This window comes from Neolamprologus brichardi, chromosome 12 (genome assembly GCF_056152115.1).
Source record: "Neolamprologus brichardi isolate AB-2024 chromosome 12, ASM5615211v1, whole genome shotgun sequence".
Classification (NCBI taxonomy): Eukaryota; Metazoa; Chordata; class Actinopteri; order Cichliformes; family Cichlidae; genus Neolamprologus; species Neolamprologus brichardi.
Genome location: NC_142115.1, coordinates 25,115,909 through 25,142,500, shown reverse-complemented (window position 1 = coordinate 25,142,500; position 26,592 = coordinate 25,115,909). Strand labels below are relative to the sequence as shown.

At 38.0% G+C, this 26,592-nt stretch overlaps 1 protein-coding gene across 1 annotated transcript in view; it reads left to right on the top strand.

Moving 5' to 3' along the window:
- Positions 1-25,173, top strand: part of oxct1a (3-oxoacid CoA transferase 1a) — a 57,430-nt gene extending 32,257 nt beyond the window's left edge. The window contains exons 14-17 of the mRNA XM_087849217.1: positions 12,860-12,949; positions 14,253-14,333; positions 23,822-23,923; positions 24,026-25,173. Coding sequence (XP_087705343.1) covers positions 12,860-12,949; positions 14,253-14,333; positions 23,822-23,923; positions 24,026-24,061 — 309 coding nt within the window. The 3' untranslated portion in view covers positions 24,062-25,173. The remainder of the gene's footprint in view (positions 1-12,859; positions 12,950-14,252; positions 14,334-23,821; positions 23,924-24,025) is intronic.
- The last annotated feature ends 1,419 nt before the right edge of the window (positions 25,174-26,592 follow it).

Here is a 26,592-nt window from a genome sequence, read left to right as displayed (position 1 = left end):
CTTTGTTTTGTTTTTTTTGCACTGAAGTGCTGACGTGTACGTGCAGAGTTGTTTCAGCATGTACATCATTTTATAGACACATCTCCTCTAAGCGACAAAGTAGAAACTGCCACAGTCTTGGAGACATGCAATTTTACCTTTGATTTCTTGTGTTATTTCCTTTTTTAGTTTTTCTTCTTTAGTCTAGCCCTCAAAGGGTTGATGGTTTTGGTTTCCACTAACCATTGTTACATCATTTCAAACTAAAACAACGTATATCAGTAAAGATTTTGAGTTTCAATAGGTGAATAGGATACTGTTGTTGATGGTGATTTGTAAATTTTGCAACTTAATTCATTTAATTTTTACCACTTCACTCATACTTGTTTGTCCATGGTAATTGCTAATTAACCAGTGCTTGATTAGGTATGCTATGCAGATTTTGAAGCCCTGCAGTGGAGCTGCTCATAGACAAAGAATTTATTTTGTTCTCTTGTGTAATTCTGGACATTTTGAAAAGCAAAACAATGCGGAAACATTGGCACACATACTTCTGTCCTCACCTACGCTTCAATCTTCATTATCCCCTCTTTAGAAAGGATGGATGATGAGAATTACATTTGCAACCCTTTGTAATAATGAAAATTATTCACTATCTAAAGATGGGTGCATAGCGTGAAATTGGAAATGTTTTACGTAGGAGTTGGGGATGCAGTACTCTCAGTGAGATTATGTTGATTTCAAATGCTTTTAATATGCAAAATGCAGATGAACATTTTCCAGTTGAGGGCTTTGAAACGCTTTTACATCTCCACTCAGGCTGAAACATCTGGAAAAACAATAGATGAAGTGAAAAGGGGTAATAGAATACAGAATTTGGACTTGTTGTGCTATATTGTGAGATACACAAAATGCTTCTTGTTATATGCACATCCTTCCAGGTTTCAAAATGAGAATCAAGTTCAAGTTCAAATTTTATTTGCCACATGCAATGGCAGGTTGCCCTGCAGTGGAATGAACCCGCCCCCCGACCTTACACACACAACACAGACATCACATGGGGATACAAGTCAGAGAACGGTTGCATTACAGAAAAACCACTGAAATGTAACTACAATGGGAAAGTACAAGAGGAAAAAAGAGACCTCTACTCATGCTGGGCTATAGGAGGACAGCATGAGAACAGGAAACAAAAAAACTCCTCTGCACAGAAAGCACATAAATGTCCACAGTACAACATTATAGAGCACGTGACCAGCAACAGGGTTGGGTAGGGGATAAGGAGTAATCCCAGGCAACATAGCAGCCATCCTGCCACTGCACTGACTCTCCAGCGCAGGCCCAGACCCGCCTCGTGTTCCCAGGAGGCAACAAGCATCGAAGGCATTGGAAGGGGAGGGGGGATGAGTGAGTCCTTATCAGTGTAAGTGTATGTGTGTGTATGTCCATAGTTCAGCTGAGACAGTGTCCTTCACCCTATCAGGCTAAGTAAACAGTGTACCAGCCAACCCAGGTGGTCTTGCATAGAGTGGGAAGAACAGTCAAACACAGTCGTTATCAGGGAGTTTTTGTTCGGCTCCAGCTTTGAGCCCACAGCTGGCGCCGAGGGGATATCCGCATTATGATGTTGATGTTGTTGATTTTTCTTTTATGTGAGCAGCTCATGAGAATTTCAAAGCTGTTCTTTAACACTCTGACACTGGTCTCTCAATCTCCCGTTGGAGAACCGCGAGCTTCTCCATGATGTTATCAAACTTGCGCTCCGTGGTCTTATAATTCTTGTGCTCAGAGAGCCGATTCTGAGAACTCACAACTGCAGTGAGCTGTTCCACGATGTAATCCAGCTTTCGCTCAGAGGTGTTGTTCTGAGCAGACCTCTCCTTGATGTAACCCAATATACGCTCAGAGGTGTTATTCTGAGTATTCACGGCAGCTGTAAGCTTCTCCAAGGTCTTAACCATGCTGCACTCAGTGAGCCCATTCTGAGAATCATGTCTCTCTTTTATTTACATTTTCCAATGTTATTTTGACCAAACTCTGTCATTAGTTTTACCCGTTCCTTTAAAACTGAAATGAATAAACAAGCACTTCAGGGCAATCGTATAAAGGTTAACGAAAGCATAAACATTTATATGGTCAACAAAAACATTTTAAAGTTAAATCACTCACAAAAAAGTTGTTAATATTTGCAGAAAGTTTTTTTCTGGGTTTTACTGTGAAGTGTGAAGATTAATTGGATTTTTTAAATTAAATCATTTAATTGATATAGCTTTTAATTGATAAGGCAAGAGAAACAATTTTTTTATTAGATTTTTTTATTATTCACAACTTTGGCTGTTATTATTATTATTATTATTATAAGTATAGAGTTAAAGAAGAATTCTCACTCAAAGTGAGAAATTGTATCTCTCTGAGTATGTGAATAAGTTCAAGAAAGAGTAATAAGGTTTAGAGTAAGTTACAGTTTCATGTTTATTGTGATGCTACATATGTTTATTTTACTAAAAACGTGCCCACTCAAGTGATGGTAGGTTATGTTGCGTCTTCATATTAAAAATAGGTGCTTTGGTAGAATGATAAATGTGTAATTTTGTTATTGTGATTTTGTCTGGAACACTACGATCTTGTTACAGTAACTAAGATGGTTGTTTGACAGAGATGTTTTTAAAATTCTTTTTTTATTTAAGAAACCATTGGCAGCGTAGGAAAAGAACCTTGTGTCAGAAGTGAAGTTTTAATTGTATTTATCTATTTATTTTTTCAAATATTCATTTTATTTGTTACTAATTATGAGTCTATTAAAAGTCAATGATTATGATTTATCCTTTACTTTTTTTGTTCATTGAAGATTGTATTTTACAGAACAGAATTAGAATTGATCATTGTTGAGCTTAAATGGAGAAAACGGCCGCTGCCTCAGACATATATTCCAAAACCCCAGAGGCTCAGTATAAGTGCAGCTAAGTGCAGCAATATTACAAACTACTTACTATTAAAATGCAGTTACTCTCCTAAGTGCTCATAAGATCTGGTGGCGGCTTTAATGAAGCTGCTTAAGAAGATTTTTCTTTTTTATATATTTATAACAACAATTTAACTTAGACATGACTGAAGACTTATAAGTTAAAAATGTCCTAATGGATATTTGTAATCTCTCTGTGTCTTCTTGTGTATATATATTTCTAAGTTTTACTTTACTTGGGCTTCTCTGCTTAAAATTTCAGCTTTACAGTGAAAGCTTTACTTATGGTGGATTGGAGCATATTTACCAATTATACATTGTAAACAGTTGTGTTTTTCGGTTGCTTTGAACACGGGGTGCATTGTCTTGCTGTCAGTTCCATCTCTCTGATTCTTGTCATTAGTTGTCTGGGTAACGAAGGCTTGTGGCAGTCTGTTGCTATGTTATTAAATAGAGAGCCGTTTGTATCAGACAGTGGAAATTGTCAGAGAACTGGAAGGGAGAGAAAGGAACCCAGTTGGTAAGTGGGAACTCTTGGATTGTGAAGGGGGTCATTTTCTGTGGTGTTTCTGCCACTGACTAGAAAGCGAACACTCGCACAACAAATGAGAAAATTGTATGCTGTAGCCATGGCAACAGAAAAAAAAATGCAAGCGTGCCTTAACCCTTAGATGATCCTGGTGTTTTTGTGTCATTGCGTTTTTTTATTTTCATGCTATTTTGGCTTTGCTGAATTAGTATGGCTCATATTTGCCAGATGATATTCATTTTTTAAAAATGTTATTATAAAATTGTCATCCCAGTTCCTTAAATTAGCAGAAAAAGCCTAAGCGATGCAAAAACCTCCACATTTTATCCTAAGGCCAAAAAAATGCCCCATTGAAAATCTTTGAAAATGCTTTTTTTTTTATCCCACATTTATCATGACATCAAGTAATTCAATCTTTTAAGATAACCTAACCCTCAGTTTTTAGTTTTTATATTTGTCTGCCAGGTGGCGCTTCTTTTTGCCATCCAAGGCATGTACCAAAATTTTACATTTTTCTGTTTTCTGCTAAAATGATAAGTGCGCGAAGCTATTGATGTTGGATAATTGTGTGAGTGTGTGTGTGTGCATGTGTGTGATGTTCACCTTCAAGTCTTTTCTCTTAGAAGGCCACACTCTGTGTTATAAAGTAATTCAGTAATAATAAACGATGAGTACCTTTCAGAGCTTCAAAGATATCTCAGCAGCAAATAAAATAAAACAATAATTGGACTTTAATGTGGTTCTTTCTCAGGTAGACTATGCAGCTGCACTGCATTGTTAGAAGTACAGGCATTTTGGAGATGCAAGACTTTACAGCACACAGGAGGCGATTTATGAGTGTAAAGATGGCGCTTCATCCTCCTCTGAGGACTTACCTGAAGGTGAGAGAAGAGAGGAGATGGTTGAAGTCACAGGGTGAACTTCTCTATAGACTTGTAGTCAAGACCACCTAATCCGAGACCAAGACAAGACCAAGACCAGAGGGTATCAAGACCAAGACCAAGTCGAGACAAGACCAAGACCAAGACCGAGACAAAAAAAGTCTTTAAACTGCAGCCAGATGCTGCTTCGTTTACGGGTGTCAGGCATATTTATGTGTTTTTGCTTTTGCACAGCCCTCCTCACCGCTGTCTACTGTCTCACTCACTTACTGAGAGGACAGACGCATGCTCCACTTGACTGTCGCGTTTCTCACCCTCTCGGTTTTTCACATAATGATATTATCCTATATCCTCGCATGTGATTGGCCACAATATGGAGGGATTGGAGCATAGCTAAGCCACTGTGTGAGAGCTGAGCAGCGAAAGGAAATTAAGTGAGGGTAGAAATGACTGAAAGATTATTAGGCTCTGTTTTGAGTTTTGTTCAAAAAAGAATGACTTCATATAGGAAAAAAATAAATATCACATATGCAGGACACCTTAAACTAGTTTTTGAATTAAGTAGCAAGGCCGAACAAAGTCGGGGCTGTATCAAGACACAGGCACTAAACCCCAATTCAACCAGACCCAGAACTGATCCGAAATTAAAACAGGACTACAACGGTTCAAAATCAGGACTACTTAGGACTTAACCAAAACAGAACCAGAATCAAGACTAGATGATAGTAGCACTAAAAATCATCATAGACCTGCACTACACTTATTTTTTTAATTCTACCAAAGTACACTATTTAGATTCAGAAAAGTTTATGTAATTATTTAGCCTTGTTGTGCAAACAAGCCTGCATAACTTAATAAATATAGAATTTGAAAAGTAACAAATGGTATCTAAAAAGTTACACTAGGTACTAGTTCTGATGAGTTTTGGCCAAGACCGGTCTCGAGACATCCTAATCTACTTCTCTATCTCCATATTTTGGTCTCCTACAAAGACTTCAAAGCTCTGCTATGTCCCAGCCGCCTGAAGTTTGATCCCGGGACATACACACCCTGCCACTAGCTATGCACTGCTGCTGATGGATGAAATCTTGCAGCAAATTGTGGCCATCACAAACCTGCATGGGAAACACTTAGTGGCTTATGGACACAGAGGAACTGCAGGTTTATATAGGGATGCTTGTCACAAACCGGGTCGCACAGCCATGACAAAAACCTGGATTGTCCAAAATGTATTTATTTTAAGTAAATAAAACAAAAAAAAGAAACCTTAAATGTATTTGTATAGCGCTTTACTTGGTCCTAAGGACCCCAAAGCGCTTTACACTATACACAATTATCCACCCATTCACACACACATTCACACACTGGTGATGGCAAGCTACATTGTAGCCACAGCCACCCTGGGGTGCACTGACAGAGGCAAGGCTGCCGGACACTGGCGCCACCGGGCCCTCTGACCACCACCAGTAGGCAACGGGTGAAGTGTCTTGCCAAAGGACACAACGGCCGAGACTGTCGGAGCCGTGGCTCGAACCGGCAACCTTCCGATTACAAGACGAACGCCCAACTCTTGAGCCACGATCGCCCACCTTATACAAACCATGGCGTGTGTAGTCAGTACAATCAGTGGTGTAGATGAGTGCATGGTTGGAAGGATTGTGTATGCAAAGTTTGTTTGTTTGCAAAACCAAACCAAATGCAAGCAAAATCCAGAGGGATGTCTCAGGGGAAAACGCCACCAAGCAACAGAGCTCTGAAAGCTTATATAGAGCACTGGCACACCGGGCCCAGGTGTTGCCAGTGTCATTAATTGGGAATGAACCGCTTCATCCCTCCAATTAGAGCTGGGCGATATATCGAGTTTTTAAAAAATATCAATATATTTTTATACAAGATATAAGATGTGACAGTATCCTTTATATCGATATAGTCTATGTTACGTTATAACTATACTTGTGGAGCCGCAAGTTTGGCTCTCTTTCGTCCACTTTTGTCTTTACGCAACGTTACTCGCCTCTCCTTCACTGAACACAACTCCCCCTCCTCCTCCATCGCTTCACCTGCAGGAAGCCACAAGATGGACACGGCAAATCTCCGTTAACGAGTTACTCCGCATCGCCCCGTGCGTGGGGCTGGACGCCGTCAACGCGTTAGCTAGCTAACCACGCTAATAAGCTAACCACGCTAACGCCATGCAGCCCAGAGGCGCTGCACAGCCTAAAATCCTTTCATTTTCTCAAAAGTTGACAGCGCGCCTTATGTATGAATTCTGGTTGTGCTTGATGGCCGCGAACCGATTTTATGTGGAACACGGCGCTCAGCAATCTGTCAAAAATGTTTTAGTACGACTTTGGTAAGCTACGATGCTGCACCGCTTGATGGATTGTCAGAGCATTACGGCGACCGAGGAGCCTCGCGGAGTGATACGTACTGTGCTTCAACGTAATATTACCGTATTGTGTGTGTGTGTATAATGATAAGGACCATAAATGAAACCTGTTAAGAGACGTGGTTACAAAGAGGATTTCAAACTCAATGCTGTCAGTCACACAGTAGAAGTTGGGAACAGAGCAGCTGTGAAATCTGTCTTTGTTACTATGCTCAGCGTCTTTTAGTTTACATTTTGACTGCACAATTGTGAGCTTTTTGTTATGCACAAAAACAACATTGTTTTCTTTTATTTATGGAGCATTATTATTTAATAAATGCTCATAATTTATTTTTGAGTAAATTTTATGTACATCTATGCTCTGTTTGACTAAGAACTCTTATTTTGTTCTTACTTTATGGCTTTAAAAAAACATCGAGATATATATCTTATATCGCCGTCCAGGTAAAAAATATCGAGATATGAATTTTGGGTCATATCGCCCAGCCCTACCTCCAATGCCTGCAAACGAGACATGCCACACAAACAGGCCAAAAGGACGGCAGGGTGGAGTGGTCATCACAGTTCTCATTTTGGACAGTTTTTACAAGTCAAAAAATTAATTAATTAATTCAAATCTGTAGGGTGCTGCTATGATGAGCCCCTCTCATCAGCAAATGTAAGGGCAGTGATTTTTGCACGGACAAAAAAAGAAGAGCTGGCAGCACCATGTGGGAAGCTTGGATTCAAAGACCTCAGTCTGTACATTTGCAAACTGTGCTCTACCTCAGCTGGAGTCCCTCTTCTTTATACAGCTATAATCCAAAAGCTATAATTAATATTTTATATTTATATTTCAAGCTGAAGCAGTTTTAAAAGACTGTCATTTAAAGTAGAAAAAATATTACTATACAGTACTTTTACAGCTGTTGGTGTTAGGTTGAGTTTTTGTAAATATCGGACACTGTAGAGAAAATAAGAATGCATTCAAATCAGTGTTGCTGCCAGTTGCCAGCTGATGCTGGGCCTAATAAAATAATAAAATAATAGTCAAACACTCCTTGAAATAAAGTTTTTAGACATTATTTTTTGTTTTGTTTTTTTCTATAAAAAAAACAGTGGAGATATCTAAACATAATGGCATTTAAAGAGTGAAAAAATAAAGAGTCAAAATAAAAAGAATTAAAATTAATTTTTAATACGTCATTCAAAGTGGAAAAATAATATTACTATGTAATATTTTTACCTGTTTTGGGAAGAATCTAATGTCTTCACAGGGCAGATGACATTAAGTACTAGGTTTGAAGGTTTGTTTGTTTGTTTTAACTGCCTGCTGTCCCATGTTCCTGGAGAGATGGACCAACAGTTTTGAATGTACAGCAAATCACAGTATAAAATTGTTATAGAATACAATAGTCCTTTGTTGTCATTGTACATGTACAATTAAATTATATTCTGTTTTGTTTTTTATTTAGTTTTTTTAGAATAGAATATATAGCCATTTCAAACTGTTCCATACTTGGTCTAAACAGCAATAGTCTTAGTCCTCTGGCACCTGGGGCTCACTTTGAATGGTGGTTTAGTGAGATAGACTGTCATTGTCTATGCTTTTACATATTGTGATAGGTGTCATCTTAGCAAAGCTTCAACTTAAGAGGTCTTATCAGGTTTCTGCACCAGTTATACTGCTCCCGGCAGCCCCACACCCTCCACCCCACCATTAATCACTCATTGTTATAGTTGTGAGATGGTTTTCGTGAGTCTGTGTGCTATCTCGTGTTAGAATATTTTTACCAGGTCTTTTGTTAAGTAAATTATGCACTTTGAATGAAGAACAAGATAAATAACCTGCCATCTGTTGTTGAATTGAAGTTCTCAAACTTTTCATGCTGAATGTAATTTGAGAAACGCACAATTACGCCACCTTTTGAGGGATGAAACAAATCAATATGTCGGGTTCAGCTACACTATACAGTAAATACTGCATGTGTGCTTACTGGTAGATTTGTAACTTACTTGCGAGTGAGTTGTCAGTTTGTTCATATAGGGCAAACAGTATTATGCAGCCATGGAAATGAATGGCAGGTTTTCTCCATGTTTCCTGCCTATTTTATTTTCTTACACATTTAGATTCAAACCAGTCTCTGGTTATCACCCTACATGTGACATTAGTTGTCAGTTTTGATTGGCTGTTTAATTTTTTTATCAACCTCAATGACTGTACACATCCAATCAGGAAGATTCATGTTATTTAACATTGTGATCTTATGTGTTATTTGGAACCAGGCTGACTGGCTGCTGTAGCTTTTATTTTGCCTGGATTTTATATGATGAATAACATCTACAGTTGAACTAGGCCATTAATGTAGAACTACTAAAAGTCTCAAATCCTTATGTTCATTTATGTAGAATTTGTTGTTCTCTTCTATATTCCGTTGTACAGCTGTAGGGTTTTTGGGAGCTGAACATTGTTTAGAAGAGAGATGTTTCATGTTTTTGTGTGTTTCTGCTACTGAATTGTTTCCTGACATACTTTTAAGTGTCCTAGTGGCCCTGTGGTGCTACGATTATAGCAGACAAATGGACACAGTAAGAGTGGTGAGGAAATTTAAAAGGAACCAGCCTCAGTCAGACCAACAAGGTTAATATCATTAAAGCTTTGTTAATTAAATGACTAAATTACTCTGCTCTTGTTGGCAGCTTAAAAAGAGGATATTTCTATGGGTGTTGTTCTGAAAGTATGCTTTAGTTTACAGCATCTGCTGGTCAGAGGCTCAATGTTGTGTGTAGCTTTGTCGTCTTCATAGTGTTGATTTTGCAAAACACAAGTCTTTAAGACGTCTAACATTGAGAGGCAAGTTATTGTGAGTAGTTCAACATTCAAGTGCCACTCAAAGGTTAGGCATTTTACTGGAACATAAGTCAACCTAACGCATATATATTCATGTAATGTCGAACTTTAGAGACAAGTTTTAACTGAATTCTAAGGAAAACCTGGTCCAGACAAGGTTGGGCTGACCCCTGTTAACATGGTGAATGTGAAAGAGCCAGCCTCATGACATAAGGTTCAACATACCTTGATAATACAGCCTTCTGGGTGGAATAGATTTGCTTTTCCCATCATAACTCTCCATTAATTTGATTTTTTTACACTCTTACAGATCATGTTAATTTTGAGTTTTGCTGCATGCAGCAGTTTAGATCAAAGTAGGCTCAGATAACCTCGTGCAAAGCTGTAAATGAGAGGGAAGTAAATGCCAATCCTCCCAGCAATATAGGTCACTGACAAACAGAGCATCAACCTTTCTTTAATTTTCCACATCAAATCTTATTTTCTTGCACAATTTATATTCAACAAGGTCACATTTTGCTATTTATCGTACTGTTTATTTTAATCTTTGTGTACAACGCTTTGCGACTACCTGTCTATGAAAAGCGCTTAATAAATAAACTTTACTTACTTACTTACTTAAAATCATTTGTGACACATTTGACTACTTCCACAGAAAGCTGTTGATCCTCTGGTACATTTTTGGTTACAAGAAAATACATCAAATCATTTTTGCAGTTAGGGATAAATGTACTGCCCCATAGCAAAATAAAAAATTGGATTTTTCCATTTTATAATTTCCTCCAGAGTCATTGTCTTGATTTTTACTAATCAAAACCATACTAGAATGTTAATACTTGTGTGGTTATGATCTCAAAAGACACACCCTTTCGATTAACAGCCTAGGTTGTTAAATCGAGTACATTAGCAGATGTCTAGTTCTGGATGGTAGCTGTAAATTACAACTTGCATTTAGCAGGTCAGACAGTCTTATCCCCTTAGGCCTGTGTACACATCACCTAAGCCCACTGGCTGTCATAAAGTGCATTAACATTGATTATATGAAAAACAACACTGTTTAATCTCAAGTGTCTGTGTAATAAATAAAAACGCTGAAGAAAAAAAGCTGGTGAGACAGTTTGGAGATTAAAAATCAAAATGGATACAGTTGTATTAAACCTGATATTGGTAGTTTATTTGAGGGTATTGATATGCTGTTACAGCAGGCCACTTTCAATTGGACGACAAACAAGTAAATGAAATTAAATGCTGCCTCTTCAATATCCAATATTCTAACCCACCTCCTGTCTCCCAAATCTCCTTTCTGTTCTCAGTTAATATCTTCTCTCCCCAGCTGGCCTTTCCCACAGGCAGACAGTATCCTTACAATGCGTCACCCTTGGCATACATACCCTCCAGTTATTGAGCAAAAAGCAAACCACGCTCTACACATGATTGATGAGGAAATGGGATTCTAATTCAGTTATTGAGCCGTCACCCTGCGGCCATATGTGCACATCAACCTTCCTTATTCGGAAACCTTCCTTATTGTGACCAATGTTTAACTTGAAGACAGTTTTTTCCCCGGCTGGCAGAGCTCAGATTTCTTTTTTAGCATTTTTCTTTCCCACCTTTTTAAAAAAAGAAAACAGTTTTGGTTTTATTTGTTATTGAAGAAAATATTCATTGTGACATGACAAAGCTTCAGTACACTGGATTCCTGCACAGAATCATTCAGTTATGTTTAGTGCAGTTCTAATACAGAATGTTTTTTCTTCCTGCTCTCTGCATTGCTTACATTTCTTGCAGTTGTCATTGTGTTTTTCTGTTGAAAATAACAGACCGGTCATGAGCAGTTATGGCTGAATTATTTTAACAGCACAAGTCTTTACCTGTACTACTAATGAGACATTCTGTCTTGAGAGAACACTCCATTCACTGCACCAGAATAATTCTTATGCTGGTTCTGACTTCAGAACATTGTAATCCTGTTGTTGCTCTGTCTTTCAGTACATTACTACAGCACAACTAGCCCCTATATATCTTCAAAGGGTCACACTGGAATCCTTTATCTTGTGCAAAATCCTAAGCTACTTAATCCCTTCTCTGCCCCTTAGTTCTCTGCACGTGTCAGACCTCCAACTCTAAACCCAGGTATGGAATTTGCAGTCCTCAGGCAGGGGTCTGTTAGTCAACCTGCACACCAGCCTGTGGCCAGAGGTTTCAGACCTTAGATTTTGGAGTGGTTCCCCAGCAGAGATCTGCGCTGCATTATACCAAGAACTCATTGCGTCAGTAAATGACGTGAATGAAACTGTTAAAAACATTAACATAAATGTGACCCGTGTCTGAATTTTAAAATGCTGTCACTTCAACAGATTGATACTGCTTTCAACGTTACGTATGCCGTGACTGAAAAGGCTTAAGAAATGGTCAATGTTGTCTTGTGGCATTTGTTTGGGTTTTCTCAATAAATGTGAAGCATCATTATTAAAGGTAGAATTATTTTTACTTTGTGATTCAGTCTATACAAAATGGAGTTCTGGGGACACACGTGCCGTAGGTGGGACTATCAGAAAAGGTGGCTTGGAGTACTCTGCTGGTGTTTTTTTTCTTCTTTTGTTTCTTTTTCTCTAATGCTGCATTACTTTTACGTTGGAAGTCAGGTATGCGTTCCAATAGTAGTAGTCAAGAATGCAAGAAAAGACAGGCTTTGTTTTGCGCCCTTGGAAGGTAGAACCATTTATCCATCACTAGCAATATACTATAATGTTGGGGTTTTCGCACTTACAAACACCAATGCAGCACATTTATAGATGGAGCGTGTTAGTGCTTTGTTTATGACTTATTTACAGAGTCACAAATACACAACAGTAGTAGTACAGATTGCAGGTTTTACTTCTCAGTTTCTGCCATCTTGAATTGTAAAGTCAGGGTTTGCTGGGCTTCTTTGAATTTGAAACTTCAAACTCAGAATCAAGGGTTTCTGGCTTCCCACTTCAAATGGAATGCAGCATAAAAACACATTGGTGCCACTAACTGGTGTGACCCTATAGATAAATGTAGCTAAATGGTCTTTTTCTCTCTCCCTTTTTTTCTTTATTCAACATATGTGTAGCTGTTTCATGGTCTATTGTCAATTAAGCTTAAATGTAAAATGTTTTGGTAATCCTAACTAGGGATTTGACCGACTATAATTTTGTACTATACTCTCTAGATAATGTTGTGAAAAATCAGTCAAGTGAAAATATCATTTTGTCCAAGATTAGATGGAATAACTCAAGTCTGTTTGTTTTTCTTCTATTCTCAGGGTAAGATGGTGAAAGGAATGGGAGGAGCCATGGATTTGGTGGCAAGCGCTGGAACTAAGGTGGTGGTCACCATGGAGCATTCAGCTAAGGTGTGTAAACATGTAGTGGGGCCAATATGCTCGCTGTGTCACGCAGTGATTTTTTTAAGTCAAATCGCGTGTCGTGTGACACAATCTTTGTGGTTTGTCAGCCGCCTGTGCGCCTCTACATTTCTGTAACTTGGCGTGTTGCGTTTTGGCAGTAGGAGCTGGATTGAAGACACGAGTGTACGATCGTGACGCTTTTTACCGCCATTTTAAGCTCAGCGATATACAGAAATACAGAGGGAGAACAGTTTAACAGTTTAAAAACTTGCAACCTCCCCTTGACTTCTGGTTTTGACTTATTTTCCTCCTATATCAGCGCTTATGTGGCGATATTGTCTGAGTGGCGACACCTATCATTCAGGAGAATACTGCAGTGGCTTAGAGTGACTGTGAGACGAGGTTGCGGCGGTGATAGAAGCGACCATTGAGGCCTTAAGGGTGTGTTAGCATGAACTCTTATTGTGGTTTTTCTAGCTAACATTGCCTTTACGAGTCACTCAAGAGACTTATTTCCTTTCTGTGAGTAAAATTAAATTAACAGCGTCCTTTTCCCGTGTTTATATCTTCACCAGCGTTACTTGTATCTGCTTCCTACAGTAATGAATGTGAGTGCTAGGGCTGATTAAGGATAATTCTGCTAATGGATTGCTTAATATCCTTTTACTAGAGAGGGCTGGCTCATTCTAGTGAGGCACACAATCCACCTCCTGTTTGCTCATCTTCAGTTAATTTAAATACAAGTCTAGAATTGGGCTTAGTGTTTTGAGACGGGCTGATAGTTAGACCGGGGCTGCAGCAAGAGATGACTAATCCCACAGGGGTTCTGACACTTGCAGTAGGCAATCCAGCTGAATTGGTTTACTTTTAGAAAGTCCAAACCAATGTGATGCAAGGGCAATGTAACATTCTGCATTTACAAAAGCATGCTGTTTTTTGCTAATGGGACTCTGTCTGGCGCCCAGCTAAAGTCCAGATGGTGCAGCAGGTGAGCATAAATTTACTGCCCTGAAGGCTGCTTTCATTCATGATGGGGAAGGGGAGTGGGAGAGTGAGAGAGGGCGTGTGCTGTATGCCTCTTAGAGATCGTTGGAGGCTTCTCTCTCTCTTTCTCTCTCTCTCCTTTTCCTTGAAGATGTCTGATGGAGAAACTGAGGCACACACTGTATTTGTGCTGGATGTCCTTTTGGATCAATATACACACCCAGCTGAAACACTGAATATACACATATATGTACAACATAAAAGATCCATTCCAAAAACATCCAGATACTAAATGAAGGCAATGATGTTGTCCTGTTCTTTTTAGGGAGGAAAACACAAGATACTGGACAAATGCAGCCTGCCTTTGACAGGGAAACAATGTGTGGATCGGATCATCACAGAAAAGGTGCACTTTTCTCTTTTTGTTTCTATATGTACATAATAGATGCAGATGTGCCTCCATGGATGCAAATGTGAATGGTGGATGGATAGATGAATGGATGATTGAGCTGTTCGTCATAAACTTTGACTGCTTACTAAGGTTTGCTACATAGACGGTGCGAGTGAGTAAGCTATGACTGAACAGGACTCCTAGCCTAGAAAGGATTTACATGGGGGACATGAGAGTGTTTTGTAGAACTAGTTTTTTTAGTATATTTTCTAAAAATTGGGGTTTTGGAATATACTGCATTATATGAATTAGATACCTGTGATTTTAATGTTAATAGAATAATGTAAAATTCATTTTTTTAATGCCACAGAATACACTTGTCAACCCACAAAAATCCATCTAAATCCCCTGCTCGACTGCAGCTGAACACAGATTTTTTTTTAGAATCTATTTATTAGATGATGTCACGAGGTACAACTGTAAACGCCACGCTTGTGACTCAGACTACAAAGAACGTCCACCTCTACTGATGTCAAATACAATGTCTGACTGTACAGAAATGTACTATGTGTAAATAGTGTTGCAGACACAGGTTGGAATTACATTTTGTGTCATTAGCAATAATGAACAAAATAATAATGCACAAAAGTCCACAAAGCACACGTAAACTAGAGAAGCTGAGTGTTGATGAAATTTAACTATTCACCATTGATAAGTGATTATCATTTTGGCCGTCAGTGATTTCAATTCCTTTTCTACCACAGCTAATTAGTATTAGTAACAACAAGGGGCACACAAAAGTCCTTAACCAATAAAACACAAGTGCCTACACTATGCATTACATCACACTAACACACACACACACACACACACACACACACACACACACACACACTAACTAACTAATACCAAAGGACTAAAGCTGTGCCGCAAAGCACAAGCTATATGCGTTGCATGATCTTGGAAAATGTGCTTAACATAAAAACAAGAAAACACAAATGTTACCCAAAACCTATTTAAAAAAAATTAAAATTATACTGTTATATATTAGGCCTATAAGAAACTGAATCCACATACCCAAAATTGAGCTGGCACACTAGACTCGCACACAAATTGTTGTAATTTGGCATATTAGTCAAAAAATAATTATGTGCTTTATTGTTTTTTATAAGCTTTTTGTAAAACAGTAAATTAGAAAGTTCATGGATAACAATAATACTAATCTTTTAGCATTAAAGATATCATTAACTTTTACAGAATCATAAAAAATGATTTGGGTAATTACCTTCCTGTTAATTTAGGGCAGCTGTGGCATAAACCTTGCGTTTGGTGGTAGTTTAATGAATTTGTTAAGCACAAGAACACAATTCAAAAATGAGCAAACAGAAGCAGCAGATACATTGTTATGATAAAAGAGAGTGACACTAGTAGATGGAAATCGAATTTGTTCATATAACAATAATTCAGTCTATTGATTTTCATAAGCAATCACATGATTTTTTTTTTAAACATTTAATTTGTTATGGTTTTATGATTTTCATTCTTGGGCTTGGGTTTCCCTTTAAATTTAATTCATCTTTAATTAATCTTCATCCTTGTCTGTCAATGTTTGATGCAGCTGAATATTTTGCACCCTGTCTTATGCTCAAAGGGTGGCACACAGTCAGAACAAGGACATCTGGTTCTTGTCCGTAGGCTCTTCAGGTTCCACTGACAGACTCATGCACCAAAGAAACTATTGGTCTCTACAACTGATGGTGGAAGCCATTGAGCTGCATCAGCAGCCTTTTATTGCGACAGGCTGAGACAGAAGCATTAATTTTTAGCATGCCTATCGATTTGTCAGTCAGCGTTACTCTCCTGAGCATGATGTTTCAGAAACATTTGGAGGGAATTTCTTTCATTTTGGCACAATTGTTCACATGGACTCAGATGTGAACTGATTTTAAATTGCGAGGTCAAAGGTTAAGTTAATTTCTCAATTAATATGCTAATTATGCCAAATTACACACAGTGTCTAATAGGATAAGATGATGTTGTGATAGAATTTTACATTCAAAAGATCAAAGGTTAACTTCATTGTGCCATTGTCATTTTCTGGAATATTTTCTTGGGTAGATTTCAAACTTCCATTAGAGCTGAGGAATAAGTCTCTGAGCTTGCTTTTGAGTGTGTTGGTTCTTACATTATTATGTTAATTATAGTTTATGTTCTCCGCTGTGTGTGTGATGAAAGGATTTGAAAACGTTTGCTTATCTGATGGAGATATCACAGAATTTAGGAACGGATGACAGTTCAAAGGAATGTAAAAAGGATAAAGGAAGTGGCATAAATGCTGAGTAGGAAAAAGGTCTGTGGCAGTTGAGGAAGAAAAGCACAGTGAGGGATTCCAGTAAGTAGAAGAGCTTGGTGTTGATGCAGTTTGTGTCCTCATGTACTCCGGTCAGTTCCGTGTTACCCTCTGGTGGTTACTGCCTTTAGAGGTTGTTCATTGAAATCATGACCTGTCAGGGGCAAAGTCAGACAGCGTGTCCATGCTTCCACCCCCAGTTCTTTTCTGCTCGACTGGCTGCTGTTGTGATTGCACAACATTTCTCAGCAAGCAGATTTCTGTCAACATTTATAAAGGTTAAAGCTCTTTGTATTGCCCCGCTAGCCCTGGTACCACCTTCTTTTCATCCTCCTCATTTTAACTTATGCCGCTCTCTCTTTCACTCTGTACATAAGTACTCTTGTATTATATTCTCAGAAACAGAATGAAAGAAAACAATATATGGTGGCATTCATCCATTCCTCTTAGCAAAATTGCAGCCAGTGCTCAACTTCCTTCCTATTTGACACACATATATCAGCACATTTATATGCATCATTGTCTTTTTTTGAGACAGAAGAAAAAAAAATCAGTCTGGCTTGTTTGAGTTCACATCGATAAGATCAGACTAGTGTAGATGAGGTGTGTAACTTCATGTTATAGATTTCTACAAGCCTCATCTCTAGATTTCATGGAACATTTTGGCTATGCTGAAACCATGAAAGCAAAGTTTATATATAATTTTCCTTTTTTATGTTTTATGGACCAAATAATACCAAAGTAACTCAACTTTCCTTATGCCTACATGCTAACAGATTGTGAGAGGGTGAGATAAGTGATGATGTGAGGATGGAGGTGCTGCAGCTACCAAATAAACATCAGTCTTAAGTGACCTTAAAATGTGACAGACTGCACCTTAAAATGTGTCCCACATTGCAAGGTGTGGTATTTGTACATCTTGAAGGAAGTCTATACCTGTGTTTCTTCTCACTAAACTCATCTATAGACCTCCATGGTTCTTGTCTCTTCGAGGTGCGTATAGGGAAGTGGAGTATCCTACATTAGAGGCGGATTGCATGAGTTAGTATATTAAAGGGCATCCGTTTTCGTGCACATGTGATCTTGGTGTGACTTTCAGATAAAGGAAACCTCTTGAATCAAATGCATTAATTTTGTCCATGTTGTGTGGTCAAGTTTGAGCAATATCACATTTGCGTACTCTGGGAATTATCTAGTATCCTGTGCCTGTCAACTGATGTTGGTGTCCTTCCTTAGCTACAAGCTAGAAGATGCTTTTGAAGGCTTCAGCATGGTACTGCATTAGGCAGAGCCTAGTTGTTAGCTGGGTTGGGAGCAGTTTAAAAAAATATTTGAAACATCCAGGAATGTAGACCTAATTTATATTTGTGCTGTTGTTGGTTCTTTTGCTTTTCCCATGTATCCGGGATAAAAACTTTTAGCATTGCACATGGTTGATGTATCACCGTCCACCTGCCCTAACACATACTGTGTGCCGTAGAGAGAACTACATAGATGCAACAGTTCTATCTCTTATATTCAGGAATATTGGTGAGGGGAGAGAAGATGCACAACAGAGATTTTATTTATTTATTTTACTTCCAGCAATAGAACTTTTTTATTTGCATCAGCACTAGTTTTCTCCTCTGCTCTCTGTTTTAGTCTACGTGTGTGAGTTTATGTGCATCTATTTATGCACCTGTTTTACTCCACCACACACAGAGCAGATAAGATCAACCAGATCAGTTATGCTATCATGCCTGGTAGTCTTCCAGACCAGTTTCTTCTTCCTGGTGTAATTTTCAGCATAATCGAACTTGCTTTTTCACAAGTTAATAGCGTCCTTGTGGTATAATTTCACCAGCAATAGTTGTAAAAGTAGGTCAATAGTCTGCTCTGCTGCCATTGTTCTCCATAATAATAACAATGATTAAAAACAGCAAACAGCAATTGTATATGTAGTTCCTCATGTTTAGAGACTCAAAGATATTTTTTAAAAAATGAATATAATTATAAATATAAGGATTGTTTTTAATATAGTACTTGTATAAAAATCTTTCACAGCTGACGACTTCCTGAAGTCTAGAACTTGTCAACTTCAACAAATTCTAGACCTTTACTGCCGCCTCTTTCTGTTGCTGCTTGTTTGTGTGTCTCTCTATCCTCTTTTGGGTTGGGGTCATATTGCTGTCTAGTCCATTGAGGAATATCCCATTTCTTTGTCTATAAAAACTCTTGGCTTACTTTTGCGGTATGCTTTTGGTGAATATTAATTTACCCTGTGAAGCACCAGGGCTATGGGTTATGGAGCATTTGGCTGAATGTGAGCAGAGAATATAGCCCTGTACACTTCAGAATTCATCCCGCTACTTCTGTCAGCATTCACCTCACCAACTAACGCTTCCACTGGCAGCCATACATGCTCATGCCATAACATTGCCTCCACTATAATTGACAGATAATGTTTGACAGCTTCATATCATGAGCTGTTCCTAACCCTCTGAATACTTTTCTCTTCTTACCAGAATGGTGTGAGATAATCTAAATTTAATCTCTTCAAAGATTTATTAGTTTTTTTCAGAACTGTGCAGACTCTCTTCGATATTTACTGGTAAAGTCTAATCTGGCCTTCCTGCTTGTGAGTGTGCAACTTGTCATAAATCTTCTCTGTTCATATTCATGGAAGCATTGCTTGAGAGAAAATGCATTAGAGTTTGCATTAGGGAAAATGATGCACCTACATCCTCAAGAGTGTTTATCTAAGGAGAGAACTGGCCATGAAACTGATTGTCACTCCATTGTCTGGGGGACTATTCCTAAATAGTTCATAAAATATTTTTTAAACCCTGTGAAGTAAATTCTGCAGTTTACTCAGAATTTACAAAATTATATATTATATCACTGTCCAAATACTTACAGACCTGAATGTAAGCTGTAACCATTGGTTGGGTAAATTAAATACTGATACCGGGCAATCGTGGCTCAAGAGTTGGGAGTTCGCCTTGTAATTGGAAGGTTGCCGGTTTGAGCCCCGGCTTGGACAGTCTCGGCCGTTGTGTGTAGTACCTTTAATAAAGCCGATAATGCTTATCTGTACTTTATTGTCTATTGATTTCTTTTCTTGCATGATTCTGCTCCAAATTGTTTTTAAAATAAGATCAGAAACTAAAACCTTTAAAACCAAATACACTCCGCACACAGACACATGCTGTCCTAGCACATATATTCACACAAACACAGCATCCTCCTTGGCTCAACATGTCCAGGAGGAATAGCAATTCAAGTGTTGTCCTAAATAGTGATGTTATGATTTAAAGCTAAGTGTGGTAGGAAATCGATTGCCTCAAGCTGTGTCTCTGCTGCTGGAATCATTTTTGTACCCCATGTTGCCACTTCTTCACTCTTTACTACTTTGCTTCATTTAACAGTTAGTTGACTTACAGGAGTTTATTGCAATGATTTTGTGTGAGTAATTCTTATCACCTCTGTTCCCACTGTTACTTTACATGCTGCCATGACAAAGGTCTCCACACTAGCTTTGAGTATTTTTCTCATCTTATCAGTTAAATCCTTCTTTAAAAATGTGGAAGTAAAAAAACAACAATTGCCCATTCATTTACCAATGAAACACAATGACTCCTGAATTATTCAATCATTTAATGGGAGCATAAAATCATTACCTTTGGCATTTCCCATAATGACAGCAATACCAGTGATGGCAATTATTTTTCAGCAACCAAATTGAAATTCTTTTATGGTCCTCCTGTGAGCTTTTGTCTGAAAACATCTCAAAAGCTACTCCTTGTAATTGCTGCAGTATATTGACAGGATGCTGGATAAGCTGTTGTTTATTTGTTGGAAGGTCAGGTGCTAATTTCTCCTCCTTCTTTTCTCTTGTATTCACATTTGTCTAAAACGTTAAGCTGACCGAGAGAGTGTGCCTTAGTGTTGTTACATGACATTCAGCCCACGTCTCGCCAGACAGCACATGGGGAAGACTACCGGCTTCTTAAAGACTAACTTGCATCAATCTGGTTAATGATGGTGCTGGCTTTGAAGACTGCGAAGAAAGGTGATTCAACATTTTTATAACAAAAGGCTGCTTTGCAAATGGAGGCACGGTTGGTTATTCATTAGTATAGTGTGGCTATTATAAATGAAATCAGCTCCTAGTTCATTTTAAAATGTGCTTACCCAAGCCATTATGTGGCAAGCTTTTTTGCATTGTAAAGCAAACAGGGAGTTTCACATTGACATAGCACAGCACCTATCATACGAGTACATTAGTGCTGCATCTTATAATATACCCTTTGGCACATTTTGACAATTTTTTAATTTCCCCTAATCACTAGCGACATGTGTCACAATTAGAGATGCATGTCAGTGTCTGTGTTATCCATAGACCCCTGTTCCTTGTGACATTCCATCTGTCTTGCTAATACTGGAGTGAGATATCTTCCTCCTGCCCTGTTACTGTGTGTATAGTTCTAATGAGCTGAGAGTCCTGACAGGCTTAGCCTGAATGTGAATATGACTTAGTCTGTCAGGCCCTGCTTAGGGAAGTAACAGGGCCAGCCTCGAAGAGTATGCGTGTCTATATAAAGTATTTTTGTGTTGTTTGCATAAATAGGGATAATGGCATTTTGCCCTGCATCAGTTTTTAATAGCTATCATATAAATGGTACAGTACAAACCCCTACTTAAGCTGTCATATTAGACATGTGTTGAGAAGTTGCAGTCTGCTAACTGACGATAATGTCACATTCAATTAGAAAAGACAAATTTGACACATTTTATAAAATAGCTTGTAGTACACACATAAGAATGCACAAGTATATGAAGTTAGCTTAAAAGCTTAAGAATAGAATAGCAAGAACAGTAATATGTTTTTGTTAGGTTGTTTCATTAAAAACATTTTACTCATTAATATACATTGATTAGTGTGTAATTATATCTTCCAACAAACCGATGCCTTCTCATAAACGAATAAATGTATCTATTAAAAATACACAGGAGTGGGCGCCAGATTGTGGAAGCCACCATGTTGCTTCACCATCTTAAAAACATGTAGATGGGCTACATACGGCCACATATGTGGTATACCTTATAAATAGCTCTTTTTAACTATACCATTTAGCATTTGTATATGCATATTTTTATGATCTCTTTCTCTCTATTTATGTCTTTCGTCTCTTCTTAATTTGCCTCCTCCACCATTCTTTTCTCTCTGACCTCATTTCCACCTCATCCTCTTCCTCCCAAACTCAAACCTCATGTCCAGAAACAAAGTCAGGTCTTTAACACAAACATAAATATGCGGATTTATTCCTGATTGTCATACTTTTGGTCAGCAGATTAGACATTTGACTTTTCCATCTCCAGGTATCTGACAATGAACCTGCTAAGTAAAATTACTACCTGGTTAGAAGCTATTATTATGCCAGCTAATGGTAGGCTTGAGGGTCCTTAAAATCACACTTCACCTCTGGTAAACAGTTTGAATACTTTCAAATATAGAATGAGAGTTTATGCGCAAAGTGTCCAAGTCCAACTATGTTAGATCCACTTTCAATAACAACAAAAAAGTTCAGGATATCCTCAACAACTCACCTGAGTATCGCTCTTATAGGATAGAAGTGATTTTTATTGACTCATAGACTTCTATCAGACTACTTTGACAAAGTTTAACATGTGTTTTAGACATGGACACATATTTGTCTGACAGATGAACAGGGGGTGTAAGAAAACAGAATTCACTTGACTGCAATCTATTGATACCTAGTGGTGAGATCTTACACATTGTACCTTTAATGTTGAAACTGAACTATCTTACTCTAATACAGTTTTTACTAAAACTTGGCACTTAAGATTTGTACTCCTGTATACACTTTCAGTAGCCAGCGGTTAATGGAGCTAAATGAAGCTAGATGGAGAAATATTACATATTGACTTAAAATGGTTAAAGAAAATGTAGCTTTTGTAGTTCCTATGCTTAGATACAAATCTTCATTTGCAGTGTACTTTTTCACTAATTGTATTTGAATATATGCAAGAAGGGAATCCAAGGTTTGAGATAAGATTACACCTTGAACTGATGCCCGCTTACTTGCTTTGAATGCTTTGAACAATTGACTGTGCTAGATGCACATCACGGTAATCCGACATCATCCAGACTTGTGCTTGCTGGAAGGTTAAAGACTGGCTAATGTCCACTCTCATTAGCTTTGTGGCATGCACCTGTTATGAGCAGTGTCTGGAAACGTGGCTACAGTGCATGTGTGAAAAGGGTTTTGGCTTATAAAAGAAGGAAAGCTATTAATGGGTCTTCTTTTGTCTACTTTTTGGTACACAGAACATTAGTCAAATTTTCTTTAAATATTCACATTTACTGTATTTTTCCCTTCGGCATGTAAGTTTGATGGGATTTAACATGGTTATTTTCGGTTCTGTTTTGCAGGGCTAATGCCTTTGGCTGTTACTGTATTTCATTACAGTCAGATATTGACATCTCCAAGGGCCTCATTTATGAGTGCACTGTGTGCGCAAATTGTGTTGGCTTATTTCGAAGCCTGGAGTCTGTTTATCAATTTTTATGTGTCTATTCACAAATTCTCAAAGTGCACATTCACAAATTCCTAAATGTAGACAAGTGTGCATAAGTACAGTGTAAAATCATCACAGCAACCACTATTTTGAACATTATAGCAAAATTCATATTTTAATCAATAACACAGTAATCTGTTAAAAATGGTGCACCAATTAAAATAAAACTGCTTACTGCTTTGTAGTAGTCCAGCTTCAGATAGCTGAGGACCGCTCTCTGAGGCCTTTCCTAGATGTGTCACCAATAATTGCAGCTATTTTGTCATCTGTTGAATGGATGACACTAAAGTGGTACTCTGGCCCTCTGCCTGTGGCACTGATGTATTTTTCTGGAGGTTGTCTCTTCTGGGTCCTTTTTAATAAATGAGGACCCCACATCCTTGACTGTGACCCAGTGACCGGATGCCATAAGGCTCACAACCTGTCTATCACAGAAGTGCTCATTCTCACTGTTTTGTGTTTGTCTCATCACCCTCTCTTATCTCTCTCCCTCTAAATGTCCCATCTTTTTTCCTTACCCCCCTTATTCCTCTCGCTCATTTCTATCCTCTTTCTCTCATTTTTTTGCCAGGCTGTGTTTGATGTCGATAAGACAAAAGGTCTGACCCTGGTAGAAATATGGGAGGGACTTACTCCCGAAGATATCAAGGGATGCACTGGCACAGATTTTGAGGTGAGTAATGTAACAGTTAGGCTACTAGCACTATGAAGTGTTTTTGGACTTGGGTTTATTAAACATGAAACTTCTACTTGTCCTCTGTCAAATTTTTTCTAGGTGTCTCCCAACCTGAAGCCTATGCAGCAAATTTAGAGGAGCTTCCGCTGGCCTCAGAGATGTGTTTTTGGTTTGTCACTTCATTTCTCTGTGATAAACATCAGGTTATTTAATGAAATGGGTCAAATGAGCTTTTAAAAAACATACCTGGTTCAGCCAAGGTTTTCTTGGCAATCAGCATGCAGCTGTCAAATATTTTCCTCTGTAATATTAACTAAATGTGATTAACAGAAGTCACTTTACACTTTTATTTTCGTGCTCTTAGAAGGAATGAAGAAAATTGCATTGTTGCCTATTACACATTTAAGTTATTAATTTATTTTTTTTTTTACTTATGCGAGTCTTTTACGCAATCATCAGTTTGAAAATTGCTTTAAAAATATTGATATTATTTTGTTTTTTCCAACTTTACTATTATTTTCAAAAGAAATGATGCAAAAACTCTTTTGAATCAGATTTTCTGGGAAATAAATAAGAAAGGTTAAATATTTGAACCGTGAGACAATTTCCAGTGTTTTGGCTCTCAACGCTATAATAGTAGATGTTAAAAGTATCAATCAGTGTGCAGTTAAGTGGAAACAAGCAGTAATTCAAGAATCACAATATATAATATGAAACATTGCAACTTTTTATATCAGCTTCAGACCTATCCCTCCTGCTTCATTGGTGAAGGAACAACAGTGGAATATGCGACACCATTTATTATTTGGTTGAACGACTACATATTATCCAACTGTAACTTGAATATGATTGATAAGCTGAAAGGCATGTCTGTGTGTCACTGAAATGTAATGAATGAAAACCAGTGTCCTATAGGTCAAGTGAGTATTCATTTATCGTAGAACAAATATGTAGTTGTTTTAAATTGTGCTGTGACATAAAACGAGGGAAAAAAAGTTTGTAGATGAGGCTTCCAGTGTTGAATATGTTTTCTTTTTTTTTTTTTAATAATGAAGATGATGAGCCATTATTTTACTATCAACCTCTGCCATAATGTAGACTTGTCTATTTTTCTCAACCTCTGTGTTTTGAAGCAGGTGGGCTTATCAAATATTTCAACCAGAAAACATGAAGCCATAATAATATTTACAGAGACATTTGCTGTTCAGATGCAATTGTGTGTAAAATAAAATACAAGCTGGCGTGCAGAGTGAAGCAAACTACGTTTTTCTTTCTTTTTGAATAAGAATCTTGAAACCAGCAGATGTGTTTTCAAGTGTTTTAGCTCATCGAGAGTTTTTGACGCACTACAGGTTAAAGCTTTGTGTATATGGATGGTGGGCTTAACGTTTACATTCTCGATTCGATTTTTCCACTCGGGCAAAGAGGTGCTGGCATAACCAGAGGCCCGTTACATAACCTGCAAATTCAGCCAGTAGGCTTTTGGGTTCAAGGAGATCAACTGGGTTGGATCATCAAGCAGAAAAATGGAAGAAAGTGACAGGGGCTCCAGCCACCGGCTGTTGATGTTAATCCAGCACACTCCTTCATGAGTCAGACCAAAGCAATACTCCATAAGCCTACATTTTGTAACCTAGTTCTCATACTTGTACTTGAATTCACTGAAGAGGGAATTTGAAGAACGCAGCGGGTTTTAGTAGGAACAGGTTTAGTAGGTTTTAGTTTCTGAAAAATACAAATGGATGACCTTGCTTTTAAGCTTTTCAAAAGGGGATATTAAAATGGGTTTTCAAGATTTAGTTAAAGGGACAGAAGTCCTTTTTTAAGGTCCAGGTTTGTGGCAACCAACCCGAAATATTGTTGAAAGCTGACTCTGACATTAACAGCTGTCATGAATTAGACATTTTATTTTATATGATGGCAATTCAGATCCCTTTTTTTCTTTTTAAATATGTATATTGTTCATTTGAACACTGGGTTTAAGGTCAACCAAGGCAAAGCCTATTATTTGAGAGACCTATGTTTATATTGGGAGACATGGCAGTGATTAGTGATTATGCACAGTATTTATGACAATATTGATCTTTTTTCTGTGCTTTTGCTGGCAATGGTTTGATAAACCGTTCCTCTCGTGACACTCCTCCAAACACATAATTGTAGAAAACACAACCAGATGGGAAAACGACAACAACAAAAAAACCTGATTTTGGCAGAGAAGTCAGTCATCTACTTTGCTGTCATTTAGGTAATAAATTCCGTGGAGTGTTTGGACATCATGATACAGACCATGAAAGAAAAGGTTTTGTATATTCTCCATCTTTATACCATTACAACCTATTTTCTGAATGACTCGTGTTAAGCTGGCCAGCCAACTGATTGTAATCACACTGATTATGCAGAATGGGTCATTTCCATATAGCTTTCAGTGATTCAAGTGCACGACCTTAGCTCAGACATAGGTTATCTAGGAATTAGAATTTAATCTCTGACCATCTTATTTTAAAACCCTACACTAACTGAACCTTTTCGGATAATGCACATATCCAGTCCTCTAAAAAGATGGCTTTAAATGTCCAAAATGTTCTAACCTCAGTAAAAGCATGTATTGGATTATGGGATCAGCTTGGCAGACCTTTTTACATAGGCTATTCATATCCAACTATGTG